Here is a 23,376-nt window from a genome sequence, read left to right as displayed (position 1 = left end):
CTATTACTGAGCTGGAAGAAAACTTAACTGAACAAAACAGTATTTAAAGCAAAAGTATATATACAAAATTTTAGTATAAGAAAATCACAAACTTGCATCATCTACCACCATTATGATACAAACATATGCTGTGTTAACATTCTCAAAAATTTTTTCTTTTTTAAGTCTCTTGTAATGATAATGATGACAGTGTTCATGACAATACATGCCTGCAGACCTGATGTCATGAGGAGTAAGATGTATGACACTGTAGTTAAGGGGTTCAACACCAGGGTAACTCCAATCACTGATATATATTAAAGGATCATATATTGGAAGGACCGGGTTCAGATTCTAAACTCTGAGATTTTGAAGATCACATACACTATTGTCAGGATCAGCAATAGTTAAAGACAAGAATCTTTAAGAGTAGAAGGTTGAGGCTTCATAACTATAGGTGCTTTAGTTACAAACATTGACATAAGAAGCTGTTTCTTTTCTTCTTTATTTGGACAATCAAGCAAATTAACAGTAGTTATAACTCATATTGTTCTACTTTGGGTGACATGGAGGCTTCCTTAACCTCTATGGAAGGATTGTATTTGAGGACTGTATTTTTTTAAAACAGTCAGTGCCTGGGATTTCCCTTGTGGTCCAATGCTTAAGACTTTGAACTGTGCAGCAAGTAAAATAAAGCAAGGTAGGGTAAACTATTGTTGTCTAGTAAAAACCTGCTTCATTTTCCAAGTGTCCAGAAGATGGTTCTGTTTCTGCTAAATCTTCTGCCTCATTATCATTATCTGTAGAAGATGTTAGCAGATTTTTGAGTTCCTTTTTGGTAGAAATGACAGATCTCCAACTAGAAAATTAGAGATACCAAGGGACATTTCATGCAGAGATGAGCACAGTAAAGGAGAATAATGATATGGACCTAATAGAAGCAGAAATATTAAGAAGAGGTGGCAGGAATACACAGAACTATTAAAAAAAAAAAAGATCTTCATGACCCAGATAGCCACGAGGGTATAGATCACTCAACTAGAACCAGATCCTGGAATGTAAAGTTAAGAGGGCCTTAGGAAGCATCACCATGGACAAAGCTAGTGGAGGTGGTGGAATTCCATTTGTGCCATTTGAAATACTAAAAGATGACACTGTTAAGGCGCTACACAGAATATGCCAGCAAATTTGCAAAACTCGGCAGTGGCCACAGGACTGGAAAAGGTCAGTTTTCATTCCAGTTCCAAAGAAAAGCCATCCCAAAGAATGTTGAAACTATTGCACAATTGCACTCATCTCACACACTAGCAAAGTAATGCTCAAAATTCTCCAAACCAGGCTTCAACAGTACATGAACCAACAACATCCAGAGGTTCAAGCTGGATTCAGACACTGAGGAACCAGGGATAAATTGCCAACATCTTCTGGATCTTCAAAAAAGAGAGTTCCAGAAAAACATCTACTTCTTTATTGATTATGCCAAAGCCTTTGACTGTGTGATCACAAAACAGTAGAAATGGAAATACCAGACCACCTTACCTGCCTTCTGAGAAATCTGTATGCAGGTCAAGAAGCGACAGCTAGAACCAGACATGGAACAATAGACTGGTTCCAAATTAGGAAAGGAGTACGTTAAGGCTGTGTATTGTCACAGTGCTTGTTTAACTTATATGCAGTGTACATCATGAGAAATGCTGGACTGGATGAAGCACAAGCTAGAATCATGATTGCTGGGAGAAATATCAATAACTTCAGATACATCCTTAATGGCAGAAAGCAAAGAACATTTAAAGAGACTTTTGATGAAAGTGAAAGAGGAGAGTGAAAAAGTTGACTTAAAACTCAGCATTTAAAAATAAATGACTTAAAACTCATCTTCAGACAATGAAGATCCTGGCATCCGGTCCAGTTACTTCATGGCAAGTAGATGGGGAAACAATGGAAACAGTGACAGACATTTATTTTAGGGGGCTCCAAAATCACTGCAGATGGTGGCTGCAGCCATGAAATTAAAAGATGCTTGCTCCTTGAACGAAAAGTTATGACCAACCTAGATAGCATATTAAAAAGCAGGGATATTACTTTGCCAACAAAGTTCATCTAGTCAAAGCTGTGGTTTTTCCAGTAGTCATGTATGGATGTGAGAGTTGGACTTTAAAGAGAGCTGAGTGCTGAAGAATTTGATACTTTTGAACTGTGGTGTTGGAGAAGACTGTTGAGAGTCCCTTGGACTGCAAGATCACTCCATTCAATCTTAAAGGAAATCAATCTTGAATATTGGAAGGACTGAAGCTGAAGCTCCAATACTTTGGACACCTGATGGGAAGAACCTGATTGGAAAAGCCTCTGATGCTGGCAGAGATTGAAGGCGCTATGAGATGTTTGAATGACCATCACTGACTTGATGGACATAAGTTTGAGTAAGCTCCAAGAGTTGATGCTGGACAGAGAATCCTTCCTGGCATGCTGTAGTCCATGGGGTCTCAAGGAGTTGGACAGGACTGAGCGATTGAACTTGGCTTATTGGTACAAATTTGTCTGTACTCTTTAATCTGTTCCCCAGAGATATCCTGTGTCATCCTAGGAAGAACCTCCCAACTTATTGATACATTGGAACATTCAAGGTATTCTTTATTATTATTATTATTTTCCATTATTGTTTACCAAAGGATATTGAATAAGGCCCCTGTGGTATACAGTAGGACTTTGTTGTTGCAAGGGGTTCTTGACTTCTGCATTACGAGTGAGGAAGCCCCTGAAATAATTGACTTCCTTCATCTCATAATGATTTCTGAGGTCCACTGATTGTCTTGGGCTGTAAAGCGTCAGTAGTCTGTAACTTCGTAAGCACAGTTGCATCTGCAGTTGACGCTTTTTACATTCATGATGTTGCAGGGAAGTTTAGCCTGAAGAGTGGCATGAATTTCCTGAAGATGAAGTATAAATCACCTTGATACATTTGATGAATTGTTTAATCTGTTGGTTGCAGCAGTGACATAGAGTTAGGAGTCAGGAACACCAGTCTCACCTGATGCAGAGAGATTAGATTAGGGGTGGTTATAAACATTGTTAGGAGGACCTTGAAGGATGGCTTCTCCTCATGATGTATTTCTTCACCTCGATAATGAAGCTCTTGTGAAGTCATTTTGAGGACGAGATAGCTAAGCCCCAGCCCCTCTTATTACTTTACAATATTGTGATGGTTTTTGCCATATATTGACATGAATCAGTCGTGGGTGTACATGTGTTCCCCATCCTGAACCCCACTCCGGCCTCCCTCCCCATCCCATCCCTCAGGGTTGTCCAGTGTACCAGCCCTGAACACCCTGTCACATGCATCAAACTTGGACTGCTGATCTATTTCACATACAGTAATATACATGTTTCAGTGCTATTCTCTCCGGTCATCCCACCCTTGCCTTCTCCCACAGAGTCCAAAAGTCTTCTCTTTTTATCTGTTCTCTTTTGCTGTCTCGCATATACAATCATTGTAACCATCTTTCCAGAGTCCATATGTATGCATTAATATACTGTATTGGTGTTTTTCTTTCTGACTTACTTAATTCTCTGTAATAGGCTCCGGTTTCATCCACCTCATTAGAACTGATTCAAATGTGTTCTCTTTAATAACTGAGTAATATTTCATTGTGTATATGTGCCACAGTTGTCTTATCCATTCTTCTGCCAATGGACATCTAGGTTGCTTCCATGTCCTAGATATTGTAAACAGTGCTGCGATGAACATAGGATACATGTGTCTCTTTCAATTCTGGTTTCCTTCGTGTGTATGCCTAGCAGTGGGATTGCTAGCCCTAGACATTCTTGAATTTGTTTTTGAGTGCTGGGTATTGTTTCCTCAGCAAAGGAAGCTTGGCTTGATCATGCAACCCACTGCATTGCCACACACAAAGAAGTAATGTGATCTTTCCAGGTGTTGAACTTTAGCTTGGTATTCTGAGGAATAGAAGTTCAGTTGAATGTTTTTTTTTTTTTGAAACGAAGTTGTTTCATCACAAAAAAACTTGCTCTGAATGTAGCCATTTTCTTCCATGAATTCCTTAACCCCTTCTGCAAATGATGATACTCTTGTCAGCATCATCCATGCCAATTATCACATGATGTTTAAGTTCTTCAGGCTGTAGTGCTTTGCATAGATTATCTGATATCCCTTACTAGCTTTGAACTCTTTCCTCTTGTTCTTCGGAACCCGCTTAGTTCTTCTGGAGTGCTAAAAGCTTTTTTGTGTATGGTTTTCCTTTGGTCAGGTCTAACATATCTAGCCACATGCTTAATGCTTTGCCAGTGATTGCAAGAAGATAACCATGAAATAGACCAGCTTAGCCAGTGTAGGTGTAGTGCTAACAGAGATTTCAGCTTCTTTCTGCTTTATTGTGTGAATGCTCAGTTTGTTTGTAACAACTTTATAGCCCTTAGAGCAAAGAGCTAAAATTTTTTATTTTCTTGTTGGTAGCACTTTGTGCTTCTTAGCCTCTAACAGTTTGCTTGATAACTTAATTACTTGAGAGCCATTTTTTCCCAGAAACAAACTATGCCCAACACAAACAACAAACAAAGATGTGAAGTGAGAGTTGAGGCAGTGTACAAGCAATAGAAACTGAGGGTCTTTGAAGTAGTGGTAGACTGTGGAAGAGTATGCTTACAGAGCACTTAATTTGCTTGGTTTTACTGTAGTACTCATTGCATGGTCAATTCACATTCTGCTTTTTGGAACCATGTAGGGGTTTTTATTTTGCTTGCTTTTTTATCCACTCAGTGTCCATATTGGATCTTAGTACCTCCTTGACTAGGGATTAACTGTAGAAGCTTTGAGTCTTAACAGTGAAGTCTTCGGTTGTTTTTCAGATTTTGTTTTCTGTTTTTGTATTGTTGGATCACATTTCTTGAAACAGTTGAATGCTAAAACCTACAGGTGTGGAAGGTGAACTTCCATAGTTCACATAGTTGGTATCTTAATGACTTTACTGCACTATTTTTAGCACTGTTTTGTAATTGTGGGTTAAATTCATTAAGAAACATCAGGTTTGCAGCATTAACTAAATTTCTGAACCAGTCTGTGGTTTTGTTTAGTGTTTGAGAATATTTGTTTGTTCAAACAATTTCTATTTTTTACCCTGAGCATTAACAAAAATCACTTTACTAGTAAAACAGTAAAAACATTACTATTTTGCTTAAACACTGAACTGCTATATGGTAGGGCAAATTAGAATACCCATATTATATTTCCAGTAAAAGTTTATAAAGACTGTTAAGTCCGTGAAAGTAAATGAAATTCACCATTGACACTACTGCTTAATAGTACATTGATAAATTCATGTGTTTTCAACACAAACTACTTGCTAATGAGCAGTGCAGTGAATGAATGACCTAGGTTTTAAACATCTTCCATTTTTGCAAGCTGTTTTATTCTTTTCACAAGCTTTTAAGACTTTTCCTCCTAAATATTATTCTGATTGTTTTATTAGATTTTACTCTTATTGTATTAGTTTTCTCAGTTTATTTTAACATTTTTATTTATAATGCAAACAACCTAATAAGTAGTCAGTTTTTTTTTAATCACTGCAAACTTGACATTGCCTTTCCCTGAACTACTGAGCAGCATTGTTAATATCAACTCATTATGTGCCGCCCCCTCCCCCCCAAATCACTTATTCAAAATCATTTGCTTAGTTTTGTTTTGGTTTCCTTGTTGTGGTAAAATATATGGTACATTTTCTATTCCTAGAATAAGGTATGAGGGTTCCAGTTTATCCACATTTTCACCAACGTGTGAAGGTGGTGTTTTTTTTCTGATTTGCATTTCCTTGATGCCTAATAATTTACTTACAAACACTTGGCATATCTTTGGGGAAATGTCTGTTCACAATCTTTGCTTATTTTTATTTGGATTATTTGTCTTTTTATTATTGTTTCATAAGTGTTTTTGATATATTCTGAAAAATATCCTTTATTAAATCATGTAATTTAAAGTCTTTATATTCTTTTCACTGTCTAAATAGTGTCCTTTCATGTAGTCCAGTTTATCAGTTTTTTTCCTCTTGTCACTTGTCCTAATCTAAGGTCATGCAGATTTGCTGCTAAGCTTTTTTCAAAGAGGGCACTGTCTTTTTAGTGTATCTTTCATTGTGTATATTGTTTTTAAGCTTCATATCTTTATATATGACAAAAGAAAATAAATAGCTTTTCCTATTTCTGCTTATGTTAGAAAATAATCGTTTCTTTGGCCATTTTCTTTTCAACATACACCTCCCCTTGAAGCTAAAAGTTTTTGCGTAATGTACTGAGATAAGTAATTTAGACCTCGATGAGCAGAGCTTGCATTGTTTATATTTCAAGCAGAACTAATTCCTTTTCAGTGTTGTGTTTTTTTTGTTTTTGTTTTTTCTGTTTCCAGTGGATGAAGGAGGAGATGTTCATTTGAGTTCTTTCAGTAGCAGCTGTTCACATCATATATTGAGGTGACAAAGAGCCCTGGTTGATCATTAACCAGTCCAGATCTGGTTATGTCTTGTAACATTTGAACTTAACAGTTCAACTTTGTTGAATTCATAGATGTTTCAGTTTAATACTCCAGTATATTGAATATGAAATATTAACAACATAATTATATTTTACTTTAGTCTATGTCTATTTTCTTTACAGATAGCACAACAGTAGAAAAACTAAGAGCTGTTTGTTTGGACCAGGCAAAACTTGGAGAAAATAACCTTGGACCTTCTCTTGATTCACTTTTCTTTGGTCCTTCTGCTTCCCGAGTCCTGTATCTAACAGAGGTTGGTTTTTTCCTTTTCAAAATTAGAGTTTTTCATCATGTAGTGATGTCATCATTTGTAATTTTGGGGATGGTTACGAATTTCTTAGCAACAGTAAGGGAAATAGAAATTACAAATTATTTAAGACATATTTAATACAGTTTCTGTCCCTCCCCACCCCTTCTCTTTTTCAGGTTGTTTATGCCTTGTTAATGCCTGCTGATATGCCTCTGGCAGATGATTCTTGTGACTTTCAGTTTCACTTCTTGAAAAGTGGTGGCTTATCCCTTGTACTGAGTATGCTAACCAAAAATAACTTCCTGCCAAATACAGATATGGAAACACGAAGGGGTGCATACTTCAGTGGTCTTAAAATAGCCAAACTCTTGTTAACTGCAGTAGGCTATGGCCATGTTAGAGCTATAGCAGAAGCTTGTCAGCCAGTTGTAGATGGTGCAGATCCCATAACACCGGTAATAATTTTTTGAAATGCTTTGTGTTTAGGATTTAATTTTTAAAATTAGACCCTTCAGTGAGTCTTAGTACAGAATGTAAGTTCAGTTCAATCTATTGTTTTATTTATACTGAAATGTAAATTTTACTTTGGCTGTGAGGTACAACGTTTGGGATCTTAGTTCCCAAACCAGGGATCAAACCTGTGCCTCCTACATTGGAGGCATAGTACCCTGACCACTGGACTGCCAGGGAAGTCCCAAAATGTGAATGATATGTACTGATTACACTAACCAAAGAGGATATTTCATTACCCTTAAGTATTGACTTTTCCTTTAAGTCTCATAAAAACTTCACACTCATCTTCTGTTACCTTGTACCTGAAAGGCATATACAGACAAGTGGTTATAAAAGAAAAGATTTGTTTTGCAAATTGCCCACCTCTCTTCCCACCAACCGGTTTAACCACAATGACTGCCAAAGACTCTTTATGCCGGTACCATCCTTAAAGCAAATCAAGACATGAGATTTAGTGCAGAGGTTGAAAGTGTCATGCTTTCTCATTGAGTTAATTCACATTAGAGTGATGACTTGATTAAATTGCTCAAGAAAAAGTGGCTTAGAGATAGATTTTTTCGTTTAGAAATGAGTTAGTTCTTAACCAGGGAAATTTAAATAATCACTAGATTTTTTATGTTCAAACTGGTTTTTATTATTTAGATGAGATATTAGTATTTGGGGTTTTGTTTAAAAGAAGAGTTATTAGGAATTACCTGGTTGTCCAGTGGTAAGGACTCAGTACTTATATTTCAGGGCTCAGGTTCAGCCCCACGTTAGGGAACTAAGATTTTTCGAGCTGCACAGGGCAGCCAGAAAAAATAATAAGTAATTAAAATAAACACGAGGTTTTTAAAAAATAGGAGACATATGCTAAGTCATTCTTTTGAAATAGAATGTCTAGAATTTTCTCAGATAATTCTGGGGTGATGTGGCAGCAAGATTGGCTTTTTGTTTGTAATTTATTGGCACTTGAAGATTATTTATACTTTCTGTTTTTGTATAATTTTGAAAGTTTCATTTAAAAAGTTAAAATTTGTGTAAGTAAATTTAAAAAAAGTTACAGTGCTGTGTTTTCACTGTAAGTTAGATTGCTTTATACTGTTCCTTTTGTGTATATTTACATAAAAACTGATAGGTTTTGGTCATGATCCTACTGTGGGGGCTTACTGAGGTAGATATAAGACATGTCTTCTTGTCTTTTTCGCAAAGACTTACTATTTAGAAAATGTTATAAGGATCTAAAGGTATATGTGTGCTGCTAAGTCACTTAAGTCACGTCCAATGCTTTGTGTCCCCATGAACTACAGCCCACCAGGCTCCTCTGTCCATGGGATTCTCTAGGTAGAAATACTGGAGTGGGTTGTTGTGCCCTTCTCCAGTGGATCTTCTTGACCCAGGGGATCAAACCCATGTCTCTTAAGTCTCCTGCATTGGTAGGCACATTCTTTACCACTAGCGCCACTTGGGAAGGTGCATTTCAAGTTTCCCATGTTTAAAAAGGAGCTAAGTGAAAAATTAGTATCTTAAAAATGTTCATTATAGGACCACATATAAAACAGAAGTGGGTTATAATTTGATGAGTACTGTAACTGATAAAACTAATTCCGTGTATTTTTTTCATGGATTTAAGAATTTATACTCTTAAGTAAAACTTCATAGTGTTTTTTTCACATTTATACTTTTTAAATTTTTTGTTTACCTTAATTCCTTTTCAGTTAACAATTTGAGACCTTGTTTTTTTAAAGAGAATATTTAGTTCTGTCAATATGATAAGTGAAAGAAAATAGTTATTTTTATCTTGCAAAACTTGGTTAATCCACATCTCTGTTTAATGAGTTGAACTAGAAATCAGCGTATCAGTGGTGATCTTAATTAACAAGAACAGTTTCAGTGTAAAAGTGCCATAAGACTTTGACTTAAAAATAGACCCTAATAATTAGTAAGACTGAATTAACAGTTTGAAAACATGGTTTTATTCATTGAGTAAACAATTATGCCTCTATTATATGCCTTATATTGCTTAAGGTGCAGTATGATGAAAGTTAACAGAAGCTTACATGATTCATGTATGTGTTCATGCTAGTTTATTTGAAATTTGTAATCATCTAAATACATTGAGTCTCTTAATGTTAATCATTATACTTCATCTCATTTGATCAGTATATTTGTTCAGTCTGTTTTATTTCTCTCTTATTTTTAAGTGAAACAGTCTAAGCAGATAAAGTAACTTGGCTCTAATATTCAAAAAGACCCAAGAGTTTAGCTGATTAAAGATCCAATGAATTCTGAAATTGTACTAAATCTCTGCTTCATGTGATTTTTATTTGAAATCTCATTTAGTAGCACCTAGCAAATAAATCACACCAGTACTCTTGACTGGTAAATCCCATGGGCAGAGGAGCCTGGTAGGCTGGAGTCCATGGGGTCACTTAGAGTTGGACACGACTGAGCGACTTCACTTTCACTTTTCACTTTCATGCATTGGACAAGGAAATGGCAACCCACTCTAGTACTCTTGCCTGGAGAATCCCAGGGATGGGGGAGCCTGGTGGGCTGCTTTCTGTGGGGTCACACAGAATCGGACACGACTAAAGCGACTTAGCAGCAGCAGCAAATAAATAATATGTGCATGATAATTATAATAATATAAATAACAGTAAGTTAAACAGAAGGTTAAACTTCTTTGATTTGCAATTAATAGAGAAGAGCTGGAAGCCTTAAAGAGCTGTAAATTTTCATTGGCTACCTAGAGACTTTGGCAACACCTCCACAAACTCTTGAATTTCTTAAATATCTATTTTTTGAAAGATTTGCTTACCAAAACTTAACTTACCAAAACAGAAAACAGGGAAGATTAAGTTGTGGGGACTTACTCATGTTTCTTGGGTGATGAAGTTTAAAACATGGATAGAGAAAATACTTTTGAACAAAACATAAAAAACATTTTAAAGACTGAAAGGAAAGGAAGCGAGAGAAATGAATTTAGAGTTTAGGTGGTAAGAAATCAGAAGTGTCTTTATCTTTTGATTAGTCATATCTTTTCTTAGTCGTATCATGGCAAGTATGGTTATTTGCTGAGTAGGAGGGCTAGCAAAGGATTTAACTGGAGACAAGTAGATTTGTTCAGAACCCTGTCAGTATCTTATGCAAGTGAAAGTAAATGCAGTTTTAGAAACATTATTGAATTCATATGAAATTGGAGTTTGCAGAGGAAAGTTGTGACTTTAAAAGGCACAGTGACTTTAGAAGTCTACTGTGGAAGTTGACAATCTGAAATACTTTTTATGCTGAAGACCATACATTCTACTGTAGATAAGTGAAAGTATGATAGAGATGATGGATAAGGAGTGTATGGATGAATTTTTTGGTGTACAAATTTTTGAAGTTTAGTTATATACAAGTTTTTACTCCAAGTAAAAAGGTTAAATTTTTTTTTTTTTTCAGATTAACCAAGTTACTCATGATCAAGCAGTGGTGCTACAAAATGCTCTTCAGAGCATTCCTAACCCATTATCTGAGTGTATTCTTAGAAATGTATCAATACGGCTTGCTCAACAAATATCTGAAGAGGTTAGTATCAAACTTTGAAAGTTCTGGGATCGTGGATGGATTACTTTTTTATTGTTCTTGACACAGTTTCTACTCTACTCATAAATATTACAATTTGAGGTTGAATACTCTGAGATTTTTCACGTTAGATTCTCTTACTTTAGCTAAAATTTAGTAAAATTTAATATGTATTAATATTAATACTTTATAAAGTACTTTAAAAAAACCTTTGAATAGGATTTTTTGAGTGTAATTTATATTGAATAAACTAGATCAAAGTAAAATATAGACTGAGTTTTGACATAATGTTTAATTATGCAGTCAAGAAACAGAATATTTCCGTTAGTCCCAACAGTTCTTTCCTACTGAACCTAGTCATTTATTGTTGGTTTTTGTCACTGTAAAATTGTCATGTTTTAAAAGTTTACATGAATCATTTTATATACTCTTGTGTCTGGCTTATTTTAATCAGCATGATTGTGAAATTATGTGTCAGTAGTGAATTCATTTTGAGTAAAACCACATTTTATTGTCTTTCTATGTGTTCTGCTAATGAACATTTGTGTTATTCCTAGTTTTCTTTACTATTGAAATGAATGTCACAAGTGCTTCTTGGGCGTATGTTTTCTCATTTCTGGGTTGGACATGGCTTACAGGGTTGGAATGGCTGGGTAATTTGGTTGCTGTATTTGTAAAAGTCTCGTGAACAATGTTTCAGCTAGATTAGATCTTAACCTGAAGTCTATATTGTCGTTATAGCTGAGAAGCATATTTTTGCTTCATCAGCATGCATACTCAGACTTCATTTGAAGATACAGAAAAATGAGACCAAAACTTACTTTGTTTTTATTTTGTTCATTTTTTAATTTCTTAAACATTATTGAAGTATAGTTGATCTACAGTGTTGTGTTAATTTTTGCCATACAGCAAAGTGATTGAGTTATGCATGTATGTGTGTGTATGTATTCTTTTTCACATTTTTTTTCCATCATGGTTTATCACAGGATATTAAACATAATCCTTGTGAATGTTTATTCATCTTATATGTAATAATTTGCATCTGCCAGACTTTATCTACTTTGGAGCTTAAAGAAAACATAGACTGTCAGAAGAAGGAGGCATAGTTACTTTATATAGAGCTTTTTATCCTACTACTTTCACAATAATGACATTTTTGTTTTCTAAAAAGAAATTTTTGTTTTCTGATTATTTCACTCTACTGGAGTCAGCACTACTGATTATTTGTTTTCTTTCAGGCTTCAAGATATATGCCTGATATTTGTGTTATTAGAGCTATACAGAAAATCACCTGGGCATCTGGATGTGGGACATTAGAGCTAGTATTTAGCCCTAATGAAGAAATCACTAAAATTTACGAGACGGTAAGAGTCATTACGGAGATGTATTCCTTTATGTGAATGTTAATTTTGCACATGACTGAATTTTCATCTTGTCTGCCCTCTTTGAAGATGAAGTCACTTGTGTATCTAATGGTTTAAAATAAAATTCTGTAATTAGGATGAGAATATGAAAATTTTTACTTTGAAAAAAAACTACTTATGGATCTCACTGTAAGGCAGCTTTCTTCTAAAATTTTTTTGTCCTAATGTCTCATTGAGTTGAATATAGTTAAGCTGTAAAGAATTTGCTTTTTCCAATTTTCTTTAATTATTGTGCTTTCTATGACTTTGTGGACTCATAACATTCAGATATTTTACTTGATTATTTTATAGCATTCGGGTGTAACAACAATTTTTACTGTTTCAGTATTATCCTTCTTCCTCATTTGATAAAACAAATTATTTGCAGAAATGAGACTGTTTTGGTCCTAGATTTTCTGTTTACTTGTCTGAAGTAGTCACTTACGTATAGTTCAGAGGAGAGAGTGGATATTGGAATTGTAAGGCTCCTCATTTTGGATATTTAAATGGCTGGTCCATTCTAGGCATATACTATATTGATTTTATTTTTTGATGTGGAAACATAAAATTTAACTACAGGCAAGTATATTTTACATTAGAAAAGTCTTTTATAGCCTTCAACATTTGTGTAAGCTAATTGCTTCTTTAATAAAATGGCATTGTAGATAAAGCTATAAAATAAAACTAATCAACATTTCAAGTACAGTGCCAGAGTTATTCTTTAGAAAGGCATCACGATAAGTGCAGAAATACACAACTCATATCCAGAAGGACAAGGAAGCAATACTTAGCTTTTATTAAACATGTTCCTTTAATCCATTTTGGGATATATTCTAAAGAGTCTCAAAAGCTACAGGTAAAGAGACTAAAGACAAACGGTCTTTAGTGGATATAGTGTTAAATACTAACTAGAAGATTTTAAAAGTTTTCTTCAGTGTATCACCAGTAGTTCACTCCTCATCATTTTACAGACCAGCAGTCCAAGCCATGAACTAGATGTGGAAGATGAACAGGTTTGCTGTGAAGCATTGGAAGTGATGACTTTATGTTTTGCTCTAGTTCCAACAGCCCTGGATACACTTAATAAAGAAAAAGCTTGGCAGACATTTATCATTGACTTATTATTGCATTGTCCCAGCAAGTAAGTGATTGTTTTTGTTGATCTGAAAGAAGACTGACCTTATTCTTTAAGCAGACATGAGTTAATTTTGATCAAAATCTCAGAAGTCAAATAAGGGAGCATTTTTCTTGTCTTTGTAGCATTTTGATATTTTGGAAACATTTTTTTATGTATTTCATGTAAGCTGAATATGTTTTCATCTCTGGAAAGTTCCCATGTTGATTTTTTTCTTTCATAGTTTTCAGTTGCGTAAAGTACTAACATACAGTTACATCTCTGGTGGCTCAATGGTGAAGATTCTGTGGGCAGTGTAGGAGATAAAGGAGATACAGGTTTGATCCCTGGGTTGGGAAGATCCCTTGGAGGAGGAAATGGCTACCTACTCCAATATTCTTGCCTGGGAAATCTCATGGACAGAAGAGCCTGGCAGGCTATAACCCATGGGCTTGCAAAAAATTGGACACTATTGAGCTACTGAATACAAACATATAGTTAGTTATAACTAAAAACTAGAGAGTTTAACAACTTCATGTGAATAACATTAAGAGTAATTACAGTGTTAGGCAATTACCACTAATTCCTGAATTTTTCACTATCCCAAACATATTTTTTAAACAGTACTTAACTCCCATTCCCAAATCTCTCTGCCCCTGTTTATCTCTAATTTGCATTCTGTGTCTTTGTATTGACCTATTGTCAGTACCTCATATAAATGAAATTACATATTATTGGTCCTTTTGGGTTTTCACTTGTTTGACTTAGCATAATCTCAAGGTTCAAACATGTAGCATGTTAAGGAATTTTCTTTATTTTTAATGCTGAATAATATTTCATTCTATATATGTATTTTTGTTTTTGCATTCACCTTTTGGTGAACACTTCAGTTGTTTCTTTTTTGACTGTTGTGAATAGTACTGCTGTGACTATTGTTGTGAAGTAGAAACTGGTTTGAGTTCTCATTTTCAGTTCTTTTGTAATTCAGTTTGTAATTTGGAGTGGATCTCTTAGGTCATGTAGGAATCCTTCAGCTTTTTCAGGCTCCACCAGGAGTTACAGTGTAGGCTTACCAGCAATGTACAGAGTTTTCCATTTTTCCATGTCCTCTTCCATACCTGTTTTTTAAGTGAGCTTGAGCAACGCATTGTGAAACACCTTTGAAAATTTGTTAAAAGTATTTAGTCACCTGTGCAGAAAATTGTGAAGAAATCTATACATGTGCAACATTTTAAGTACTATTTGGAAGTTTTTTAAACTCCTTTTGCTGTTTTTGTAAATCAAAGGGACTTTTAAAGGTTCAGAAATTGCCTCAGCTTATATTGGGGCAATTTATGTGAATTGAAGTCAGGCCAGTAACCTGACTTCAGATACACTTAATTTGAACCATTTATTATTTTTCTTCTTCTTCCTCCTCCATTACTTGTTTATACTCCTGTGATAGTGTCAGTGAATGAAACATCATACAACTTTTTAGAGTAATGAAGAGAGGAAGAGGAGAACTGAACTTTTGGATTGCTTCTCCTAACACAACAGTTCTCCATACACAAACCAGAGTGTGGTTTCTTCAGGATTATGGTCGGTGTTCGCAGAAGTTTTGCACTTAAATTGTTAAATAGGATTAGTGGGCAGTTGTATTCCCTGGTGGCTCAGTGGTAAAGCACCTGCCCACCTGTAGTAGCAAATAAACATAAATTTATTTCAGAGCTTTAGCAGCTAGCATAAGACAGAAATATGGTATTTATCCATATTATAGTGTTCACTCACTAATATCCAACATGTATTTGGCTCTGTTCTGATGTCAGGACTCTGGTCAACAAAGCTTGAAAGAACCTGCCTTGGTCAAAATTTAGAAAGATTACTATTCTATGAAATTAAGAAACATAATTGAGTTTATTATTTATGCTAGTAAGGGAAGGTTGTGCCATTTGAACACATTCTCAGAGCAAAACATGCTGTAGTTTTAAGCATTACCAGTTTACGCAACTGTCTGTGAATTAACGTTACTTGTAGATCTGAATTATTCAGGTAAGTTTGAGATGTTGAGTGAAGTCGCTCAGTCATGTCTGACTCTTTGCAACCCTGTGGACTGTAGCCCCCCAGTCTCTTCTGTCCGTGGGATTCTCCAGGCAAGAATACTGGAGTGGGTTGCCATCTCCTTCTCCAAAGTTTGAGTTGTTAATACTTCTCAAATAGATTAATATTAATGTTATACAATATAATGTTTTAATGGTCCTCAAACTTCTATCAGAATCTTTGGGATTGGTATTTAAAGTATAAATTACCAGACCTCTCTCCCTGAGTTTGTCATTTAGTAAAACATGGAGTGAAGGTGAAAGTCAGTCAGTTGCATCTGACTCTTTGCTACCCCATGGACTATAACCCGCTAGGCTCTTCTGTCCATGGGATTCTCCAGGCAAAAATACTGTAGTGGTTAGCTGTTCCCTTCTCCAAGGGATCTTCCCAGCCTAGGAATTGAACCCTGGTCTCCTGCATTGCAGGTGGAAAAGCATGGGGTAGGTCCCCACATTTGTGTTTCTCCACAGTTTGACAGTGCTTGTAGTCTCACAATTACCAGGTTGTTTGCTTGAAAGCACTGTTCATTGAAAAGATGTCCATGGCATCACACAGTCAGACATGACTTAGTGACTGAGCAACAAGGAGGGATTGGGGATAGGAGGAGAAGGGGACAACAGAGGATGAGATGGCTGGATGGCATCACCAACTCGATGGACGTGAGTTTGAGTGAACTCCGGGAGTTGGTGATGGACAAGGAGGCCTGGCATGCTGCAATTCATGAGGTCACAGAGTTGGACGCAACTGAGCAACTGAACTGAACATGGCATCTTGTATCTGTTAGGGTATATGTGTTGTTCCAAGAGAGGTTTGAAAGATATCCTGCAAATTTAGACATATGTTGTTTCATCTGTTTGTTCTTTATGAAGATTCTGAAATCATGTATTAAGAGATATTAGTTACCCATTGTGCAGTACAGCAGAAACTAACAACATTGAAATCAACTGTAGTCTGATAAAAATTTAAAATGTAAAACACGAGAATAATAAAAAATGAAATAAAAGTGAAAAAGAAATTTTAACTCAATAATTTCCAGCCTATTTGGGTGTAATGTGAGGTACTTCATGAAAAATAACTGATTTTTTTTTTTTTTAGTGCTAATGGTGAATTGTCTTGTAATTTTACTATCAGTTTATTTTCCTTGTTAAGGATAAACCAGTGTTGAAATAATTAATGTCAATTTTATTAATGAGAGCAACACATTAAATAGACTTTTTATTTCAGAATTGTTCGTCAGTTGGCACAGGAACAGTTTTTTTTAATGTGCACCAGATGTTGCATGGGACACAGACCTCTGCTTTTCCTCATTACTTTGCTCTTTACCATTTTGGGGGTAAGTCATTTTTTAATAGACTTACTAGTATGATTTATTCTTTAAGGAACATTAAGGAAATTGTGGTTTTAGATTTTTTTTAATTTATTATGTTTAATGAATCAAATAGTCAATCTTCCTTGTTGTTTTCTTTACTGGTTATACATTGGTTTTTATTTGCTTTTTATAAATACTTAAGGGAAAAATACTCGATCTTACTTGAAAAATAGAAATCAGAGATCTTTTTTATGCCATTAATACTAGATTTTCCCCCTTAACTTAAAAGTTCTCTGGGCTTTTTTAAAAAGTTAAAATTACTTTTGAGCATGGACTTGTTAATTCATGTTGTGTCAATTACTGTATTTCAGAGCACAGCAAGAGAGAGAGGTAAACATTCAGGTGACTATTTCAGTCTTCTTCGGCACCTTCTTAATTACGCTTTCAACAATAATATTAATGTGCCCAATGCTGAAGTTCTTCTCAACAATGAAATTGACTGGCTCAAAAGAATTAGGGTAAGTTGTTCCGTTTACTGTTGTTGCTTAATTGCTAAGTTGTATCTTGACTCTTGGGATCCCATGGACTGTGTAGCCCTCCAGGCTCCTCTGTCCTTGGGATTTCTCAGCCAGAATACTGGATTGGATTGCCATTTCTTCCTCCAGGGGATGTTCCCAACCCAGCACTGAGTGCATGGCTCATGCATTGCAGGCGGATTGTTTACCACTGAGCCACCTGAAAAGCCTGTTCAGTTTATTACTTGACTGTTAAATTTTTTTCTTCTTAAAAAAGGGTTTATAGTTTTGAGTAATGTTAAGCCAAAAAAAAGAAAAACCCTTCAAGGTAATAAAACAAAATATATACTTTCATTGATAAATAACTCATGACTGATAGAAGCAACATACAGATATATTTGTATAAATGTTTTACTTCATAATTGGGGCTTAGAGTGCTCCAGTTTGTTATTAAAATTTTTTTTCTCCAAATTATCATCATAATTAATAAAAGTACTTTAAAATGTTTTTAATAAAAAATGTCTGATTAATACTTACATTTCATCATTTGCTACTTTTTTTATCGTAGTTAATAAAAGTTAAAATTTTTTTAATAAAAAATGTCTGATTAATACTTACATTTCATCATTTGCTACTTTTTTTTATCGTAGTTAATAAAAGTTAAAATTTTTTTAATAAAAAATGTCTGATTAATACTTACATTTCATCATTGCCTGCTTTTTATATTTACAGAGCTCTATGAGAATATATTTCTGAAATTTGTTAAGTGTTTTTCCTCTAGATTAGCATTCTCTGAAAACTTTTCTAGCTTCTTCACCTTGGTACCATTAAAATTTTGAATGAAGTATTCTGGTTTTGAGGAGCTGTGTTATGTATTGAAATATAATGAGCAGTATTCCTGGGTTCTAATCAGTAGTTAGTTCTTTAGTAATTCCTGTTTCATCCCAGAAAACCAGAAATATCTCAAGACCGTGTCTGTCCTGTTGGGACAAAATTGCTTTCATTTACTATTTAATATATAGTTATATGGAAGAAATAAGAAATACTTGAATGAACAAGTTTGGCAGCATTATCTGAGATATCACTCTCCTCCAATTCTCTTTTATACTGCTCTTTTTTGTCCTTCTTTTCTTTAAGTCAGATCTGTTATATTTTTCCTTTGACAGGATAATGTTAAAAGTAGAGGTGAAACAGGTATTGAAGAGCCTATCTTGGAAGGCCACCTTGGGGTAACAAAAGAGTTACTGGCCTTTCAAACACCTGAGAAAAAGTATCATATTGGTTGTGAAAGAGGAGGCGCTAATCTTGTTAAAGTAAGTTCTACATTTTAGTAGTAAGAAGTTATTTTGAACTTTTGAATGTTGTTAGCAGATCTGTGTGATTTCTATACTGTTTCGTCTCTAAGGTATCTTGACCTTTTTTTGTTAATTATTTACTTTAGAAAAACTTTTATCTCTGTGACACACAGAACACACAGAAGTCACTCAGTCGTGTCCAACTCTTTGCGACCCCATGGACCCCATGGGCTCCTCAATCCATAGGATTTTCCAGGCATGAATACTGGAGTGGTTGCCATCTCTGTGAAGGTTACAGTAATTTTTAAGTGTTGAGTCAGCCAAAATATTCTCTTTTTTAAAAGTAAAAATAAGATGTATTTCTCATTTTCATGAAGAACTTTATCAAACAATGTATCCATTGTTCTGTTCCACTAACTTCTGCCATTTTTCAGGCAACTCCGTAAATCCATCTTCCCCAAAATGTTTTATCTTTTTGAGCAAAGAACTCTTCCAGGGGCCTTTTCCAGTCTTCAGGGAATTGAAATTTTCTCCATTAAGAGATTTGTAAAGATTGAAATAAATGGAAATCCAAAGATGCAGTATCTGGTGATTACAGTGGATAAATCAGAATTTCCCAGTCAAGCTGTAAAAGTTTTTGCCTGATGATCTAAGAAATGTACAGTCTTATATTATCCTGATGGAAGGTTATACTTTTTCTGTTCACTAATTCAGGACACTTTTCATTTAGTGCTGCTTCCAGTTGGTCTGATTGGAAGCAGTACTTACTGGAATTAATCATTTGATTTTTTTCTGAAAGGAGTTTATAATAGAGGACTCCTTTCCAGTCCCATCATATATACAACATCACTTTTGGTTGAAGACCAGCCTTTGGTGAGATTGGTGGTAATTCACTTCACTTGCTCCATAATCTCTTTGGTTCCACGTTACTGTACTGTGTATACCCTTTTCATCACTATCACAATTTGTTTTAAAAACAAAATGTTTTCCTTTAAGAAACTAATGGAAATGGATCAAGAAGGGATTTTTTTTTTTTCTTAACTTATGTGAAATGAAAACATCACGGCAGTTAACATACCATACTGGTGCAAATGATTTTCAGCACTTGATTTGGACATTTTAAGTATGTCAGTTATCTATTGGGTGGTAGGATGTTGTTCCAGTGTCTTGATTTGATCACTGTCAACTTCACCTGGTCTACCCAATGGTGGATCATCATTCAGTGAGAAATCTCCACAGAACTTAACCACTTTTAACTTGTTTGATCAGTTACAGCATCTTCTCCATACACTGCATGAATCATTTTTTGCATTTCAGTTGAGTTTTTACCTTTCTTGAAAGAATAAAGCATAATATGATGAAAATGTTTTCCTCCATCTTCAGCATTAATATGACTATGTTAAAAATTGCTAATTTTGATTTTTTTTTCAATACACGCCTAAATGATAGCTGTCACAGTATAGTCTAACAGTTGTTTCAAATGAAGTTAAGGACAGCTGAGAGCTATTAGAGCCAGCTTATGGGAAGCAGTGAACAAACTATTTGGTCAACCCAGTAATCTTGAGTTCAGAAAAAGCTCAGATGAAGTGTTTTAGAAAATTAACAAGCAGTATTAATTGACTTTGCTATTTAGTAAATCTGAATTTTTATTTGATCAACTTTGAAAGTGAAAACTTTTATTTTACAAGACTTTATTTTTTTTGATATTTATTCCATGAGTTTTTTCACTTATCCCTTACAATTTAAGGAAAAGAGTGTCATGTATTTCATTTTTAGTCAAAGTGCTTTAGTTTCAGTTCATATTTAATTAAAATATATTTATTTAGAATATATTATTCTTAATAGTCAATGTTTAAAAAAAAGCTTAATATCAAAAAAAGTGAGTATATTAATTAGACTATGTTTTTAAAATAGAATTTTATTTTATTTGAAACTCCAAAATTGTATTTGAGATGAGACGTTTGATTGTATCAAATAATAAGACTCTTTTCCTTCCAAGGGATACTTTTTCATAAAGTAAATATTACAAACAATTTATGATCTGTTTTCTTTCAACTCTTTAGGAATTAATAGATGATTTCATCTTTCCTGCCTCCAAAGTTTACCTGCAGTGTATGAGAAATGGAGAACTACCAGCTGAACAGGCTATCCCAGTCTGTAGTTCACCAGCTACCATCAATGCTGGGTTTGAACTACTTGTAGCATTAGCTGTTGGCTGTGTAAAGAATCTCAAACAGATAGTAGACTGTTTGACTGAAATGTATTACATAGGAACAGCAATAACTAGTAAGTATTTTAACTTCAAAAACTGTTTCTTTTGGTTAGTAATATTTCCATGTTTAAAATACTGGGTTTTTTCTTTTAGGAAACATTTAACTTATGATTGTATTTTTAGCAACTTTTAGATTGTTTTAGCTATCATTTTAGTATAATGATTTCAATAATCATACACAAAGACCATTATGAGCACAGAGACTTTATACAGAAAAATTTCCAAATGTACTTTAGATGTCTTCTGGTAATTGATCAGGTAACTTGAAAGAATGCTTTCTTTCATCATATATGAAATGAAATCCAAAGGCCAGACTAATAAGCCAAATTTGATATCCCAGACTTGTACTTAAAACCTAAAATAGATTCATTGGAAAGATTTTTTTCAAGCTTCAGTTATTTTGATCTGAGTTTTAAGAAAGTTGCCTGACGTAAGAAGATTTTATTTTAGTGTTTATTATTTTGTTCTCAGTTAATGTGGATATCTGTCTCATAAAGGAGGACATTTTCTTTAGACCTATAAAGAAGTGAAACTCAAAAAATGGAGAGTAAGTTAAAATAACAGAAAATATGGTCATAAAATCTAATGTTAAGAAAATCAGTTCAATTGAGCTGTATCTGACTCTTTGTGACACCATGGACTGCAGCACGCCAGGCCTCCCTGTCCATTATCAACTCCCAGAGCCTGCTCACATTCATACCCATTGAATCGGTGATGCCATCCAACCATCTCAACTTCTGTCGTCCTCGTCTCCCATCTGATGGCCAAAGTATTAGAGCTTTAACATCAGTCCTTCAAGTGAATTTTAAGAATGGATTTCCTTTAGGGTTGAGTAGTTTGAGCTCCTTGCAGTCTAAAGAACTCTCACTAGACTTCTCCAACACCACAATTCAAAATCATCAATTCTTCAGTGCTCAGCTTTCTTTATATTCCAACTGTCATATCCATACATGACCACTGGAAAACCATAGCTTTGACTATATGGACCTTTGTCAGCAAACTAATATCTCTGCTTTTTAATATGGTGTTGCAGTTTGTCATAGTTTTTTTCCAAGGAGCAAGCGTCTTTTAATTTCATGGCTGCAGTCACCATCTGCAGTGATTTTGGAGTCCAAGAAAATAAAGTCTCTCACCGTTTCCACTTTTCCCCCATCTATTTGCCATGAAGTGATGGGACCAGATGCCATGATCTTGGTTTTTTGAATGTTGAGTTTTAAGGCAGTGTTTTCACTTTCGTCTTTTCAGTTTCATCAAAAGTTTCTTTAGTTCTTGAATTAGAGAAAGTCAAGACATGGCAAAGTAATATACAGCATCTCTTAACTGCATCTGAAATTATCTTTCTTATACTTCCAGAATGTAAATAAGTTTTCAGTCACATTTTAGGAGTTTCTTACTGAACTTATTATACTGTAGAATCTACATAAAGAGGTGATTCTAGAAAACTTACTTAGCTTAAGAATTTAATGACTATATTATTCATTATATGCACTGAACGTTAACTTTGGCATTGCCTTTCTTTGGGATTGGAATGAAAACTGACCTTTTCCAGTCCTGTAGCCACTGCTGAGTTTTCCAAATTTGCTGGCATGTTGAGTGCAGCACTTTTACAACATCATCTTTCAGGATTTGAAATAGCTCAACTGGAATTCCATCACCTCCACTAACTTTGTTCGTAGTGATGCTCTCTAAGGCCCACTTGACTTCACTGGCTCTAGGTGAGTGATCACACCATCATGATTATCTTGATCGTGAAGATCTTTTTTGTATATTTCTTCTGTGTATTCCTGCCACCTCTTCTTAATACCTTTTGCTTCTGTTAGGTCCATACCATTTCTGTCCTTTATTGAGCCTGTCTTCGCATGAAATGTTCCCTGGGTATCTCTAATTTTCTTTAAGAGATTGCTAGTCTTTCCCGTTCTGTTTTCCTCTATTTCTTTGCATTGATAGCCGAGGAAGGCTTTCTTATCTCTTCTTGCTATTCTTAGGAACTCTGCATTCAGATGCTTATATCTTTCCTTTTCTCCTTTGCTTTTTGCTTCTCTTCTTTTCTCAGCTATTTGTAAGGCCTCCTCAGACAGCCATTTTGCTTTTTTTGCATTTGTTTTCCATGGGGATGGTCTTAATCCCTGTCTCCTGTACAATGTCACGAACCTCCGACCATAGTTCATCAGGCACTCTATCTATCAGATCTAGTACCTTAGATCTATTTCTCACTTCCACTGTATAATCATAAGGGATTTGATTTAGGTCATACCTGAATGGTCTAGTGGTTTTGCCTACTTTATTCAATTTCAGTCTGAATTTGGCAATAAGGAGTTCATGATCTGAGCCACAGTCAGCTCCCTGTCTTGTTTTCTTGACTGTATGGAGCTTCTCCATCTTTGGCCACAAAGAATATAATCAGTCTGATTTCGGTGTTGACCATCTGGTGATGTCCATGTGTAGAGTCTTCTTTTGTGTTGTTGGAAGAGGGTGTTTGCTATGACCAGTGCATTTCTTGTTAAAACTATTAGTCTTTGCCCTGCTTCATTCCGTATTCCAAGGCCAAATTTGCCTGTTGCTC

General features: G+C 34.9%; 1 protein-coding gene across 2 annotated transcripts in view; it reads left to right on the top strand.

Annotated features, from left to right (window-relative positions):
• Nucleotides 1-23,376, top strand: part of LOC133243836 (probable ubiquitin carboxyl-terminal hydrolase FAF-X) — a 127,159-nt gene that overhangs the window by 64,051 nt on the left and 39,732 nt on the right. For both annotated transcript variants that reach the window (XM_061410561.1, XM_061410560.1), the window contains exons 21-29: nucleotides 6,640-6,770; nucleotides 6,944-7,222; nucleotides 10,707-10,832; nucleotides 12,068-12,193; nucleotides 13,204-13,373; nucleotides 16,647-16,755; nucleotides 17,103-17,249; nucleotides 18,413-18,559; nucleotides 20,605-20,827. In XM_061410561.1, coding sequence (XP_061266545.1) covers nucleotides 6,640-6,770; nucleotides 6,944-7,222; nucleotides 10,707-10,832; nucleotides 12,068-12,193; nucleotides 13,204-13,373; nucleotides 16,647-16,755; nucleotides 17,103-17,249; nucleotides 18,413-18,559; nucleotides 20,605-20,827 — 1,458 coding nt within the window. The remainder of the gene's footprint in view (nucleotides 1-6,639; nucleotides 6,771-6,943; nucleotides 7,223-10,706; nucleotides 10,833-12,067; nucleotides 12,194-13,203; nucleotides 13,374-16,646; nucleotides 16,756-17,102; nucleotides 17,250-18,412; nucleotides 18,560-20,604; nucleotides 20,828-23,376) is intronic.

Source organism: Bos javanicus, chromosome Y, assembly GCF_032452875.1.
Source record: "Bos javanicus breed banteng chromosome Y, ARS-OSU_banteng_1.0, whole genome shotgun sequence".
NCBI classification, from domain to species: domain Eukaryota; kingdom Metazoa; phylum Chordata; class Mammalia; order Artiodactyla; family Bovidae; genus Bos; species Bos javanicus.
Note: the sequence above shows the minus strand (reverse complement) of the source record. Positions and strands in the feature narration are given on the sequence as shown.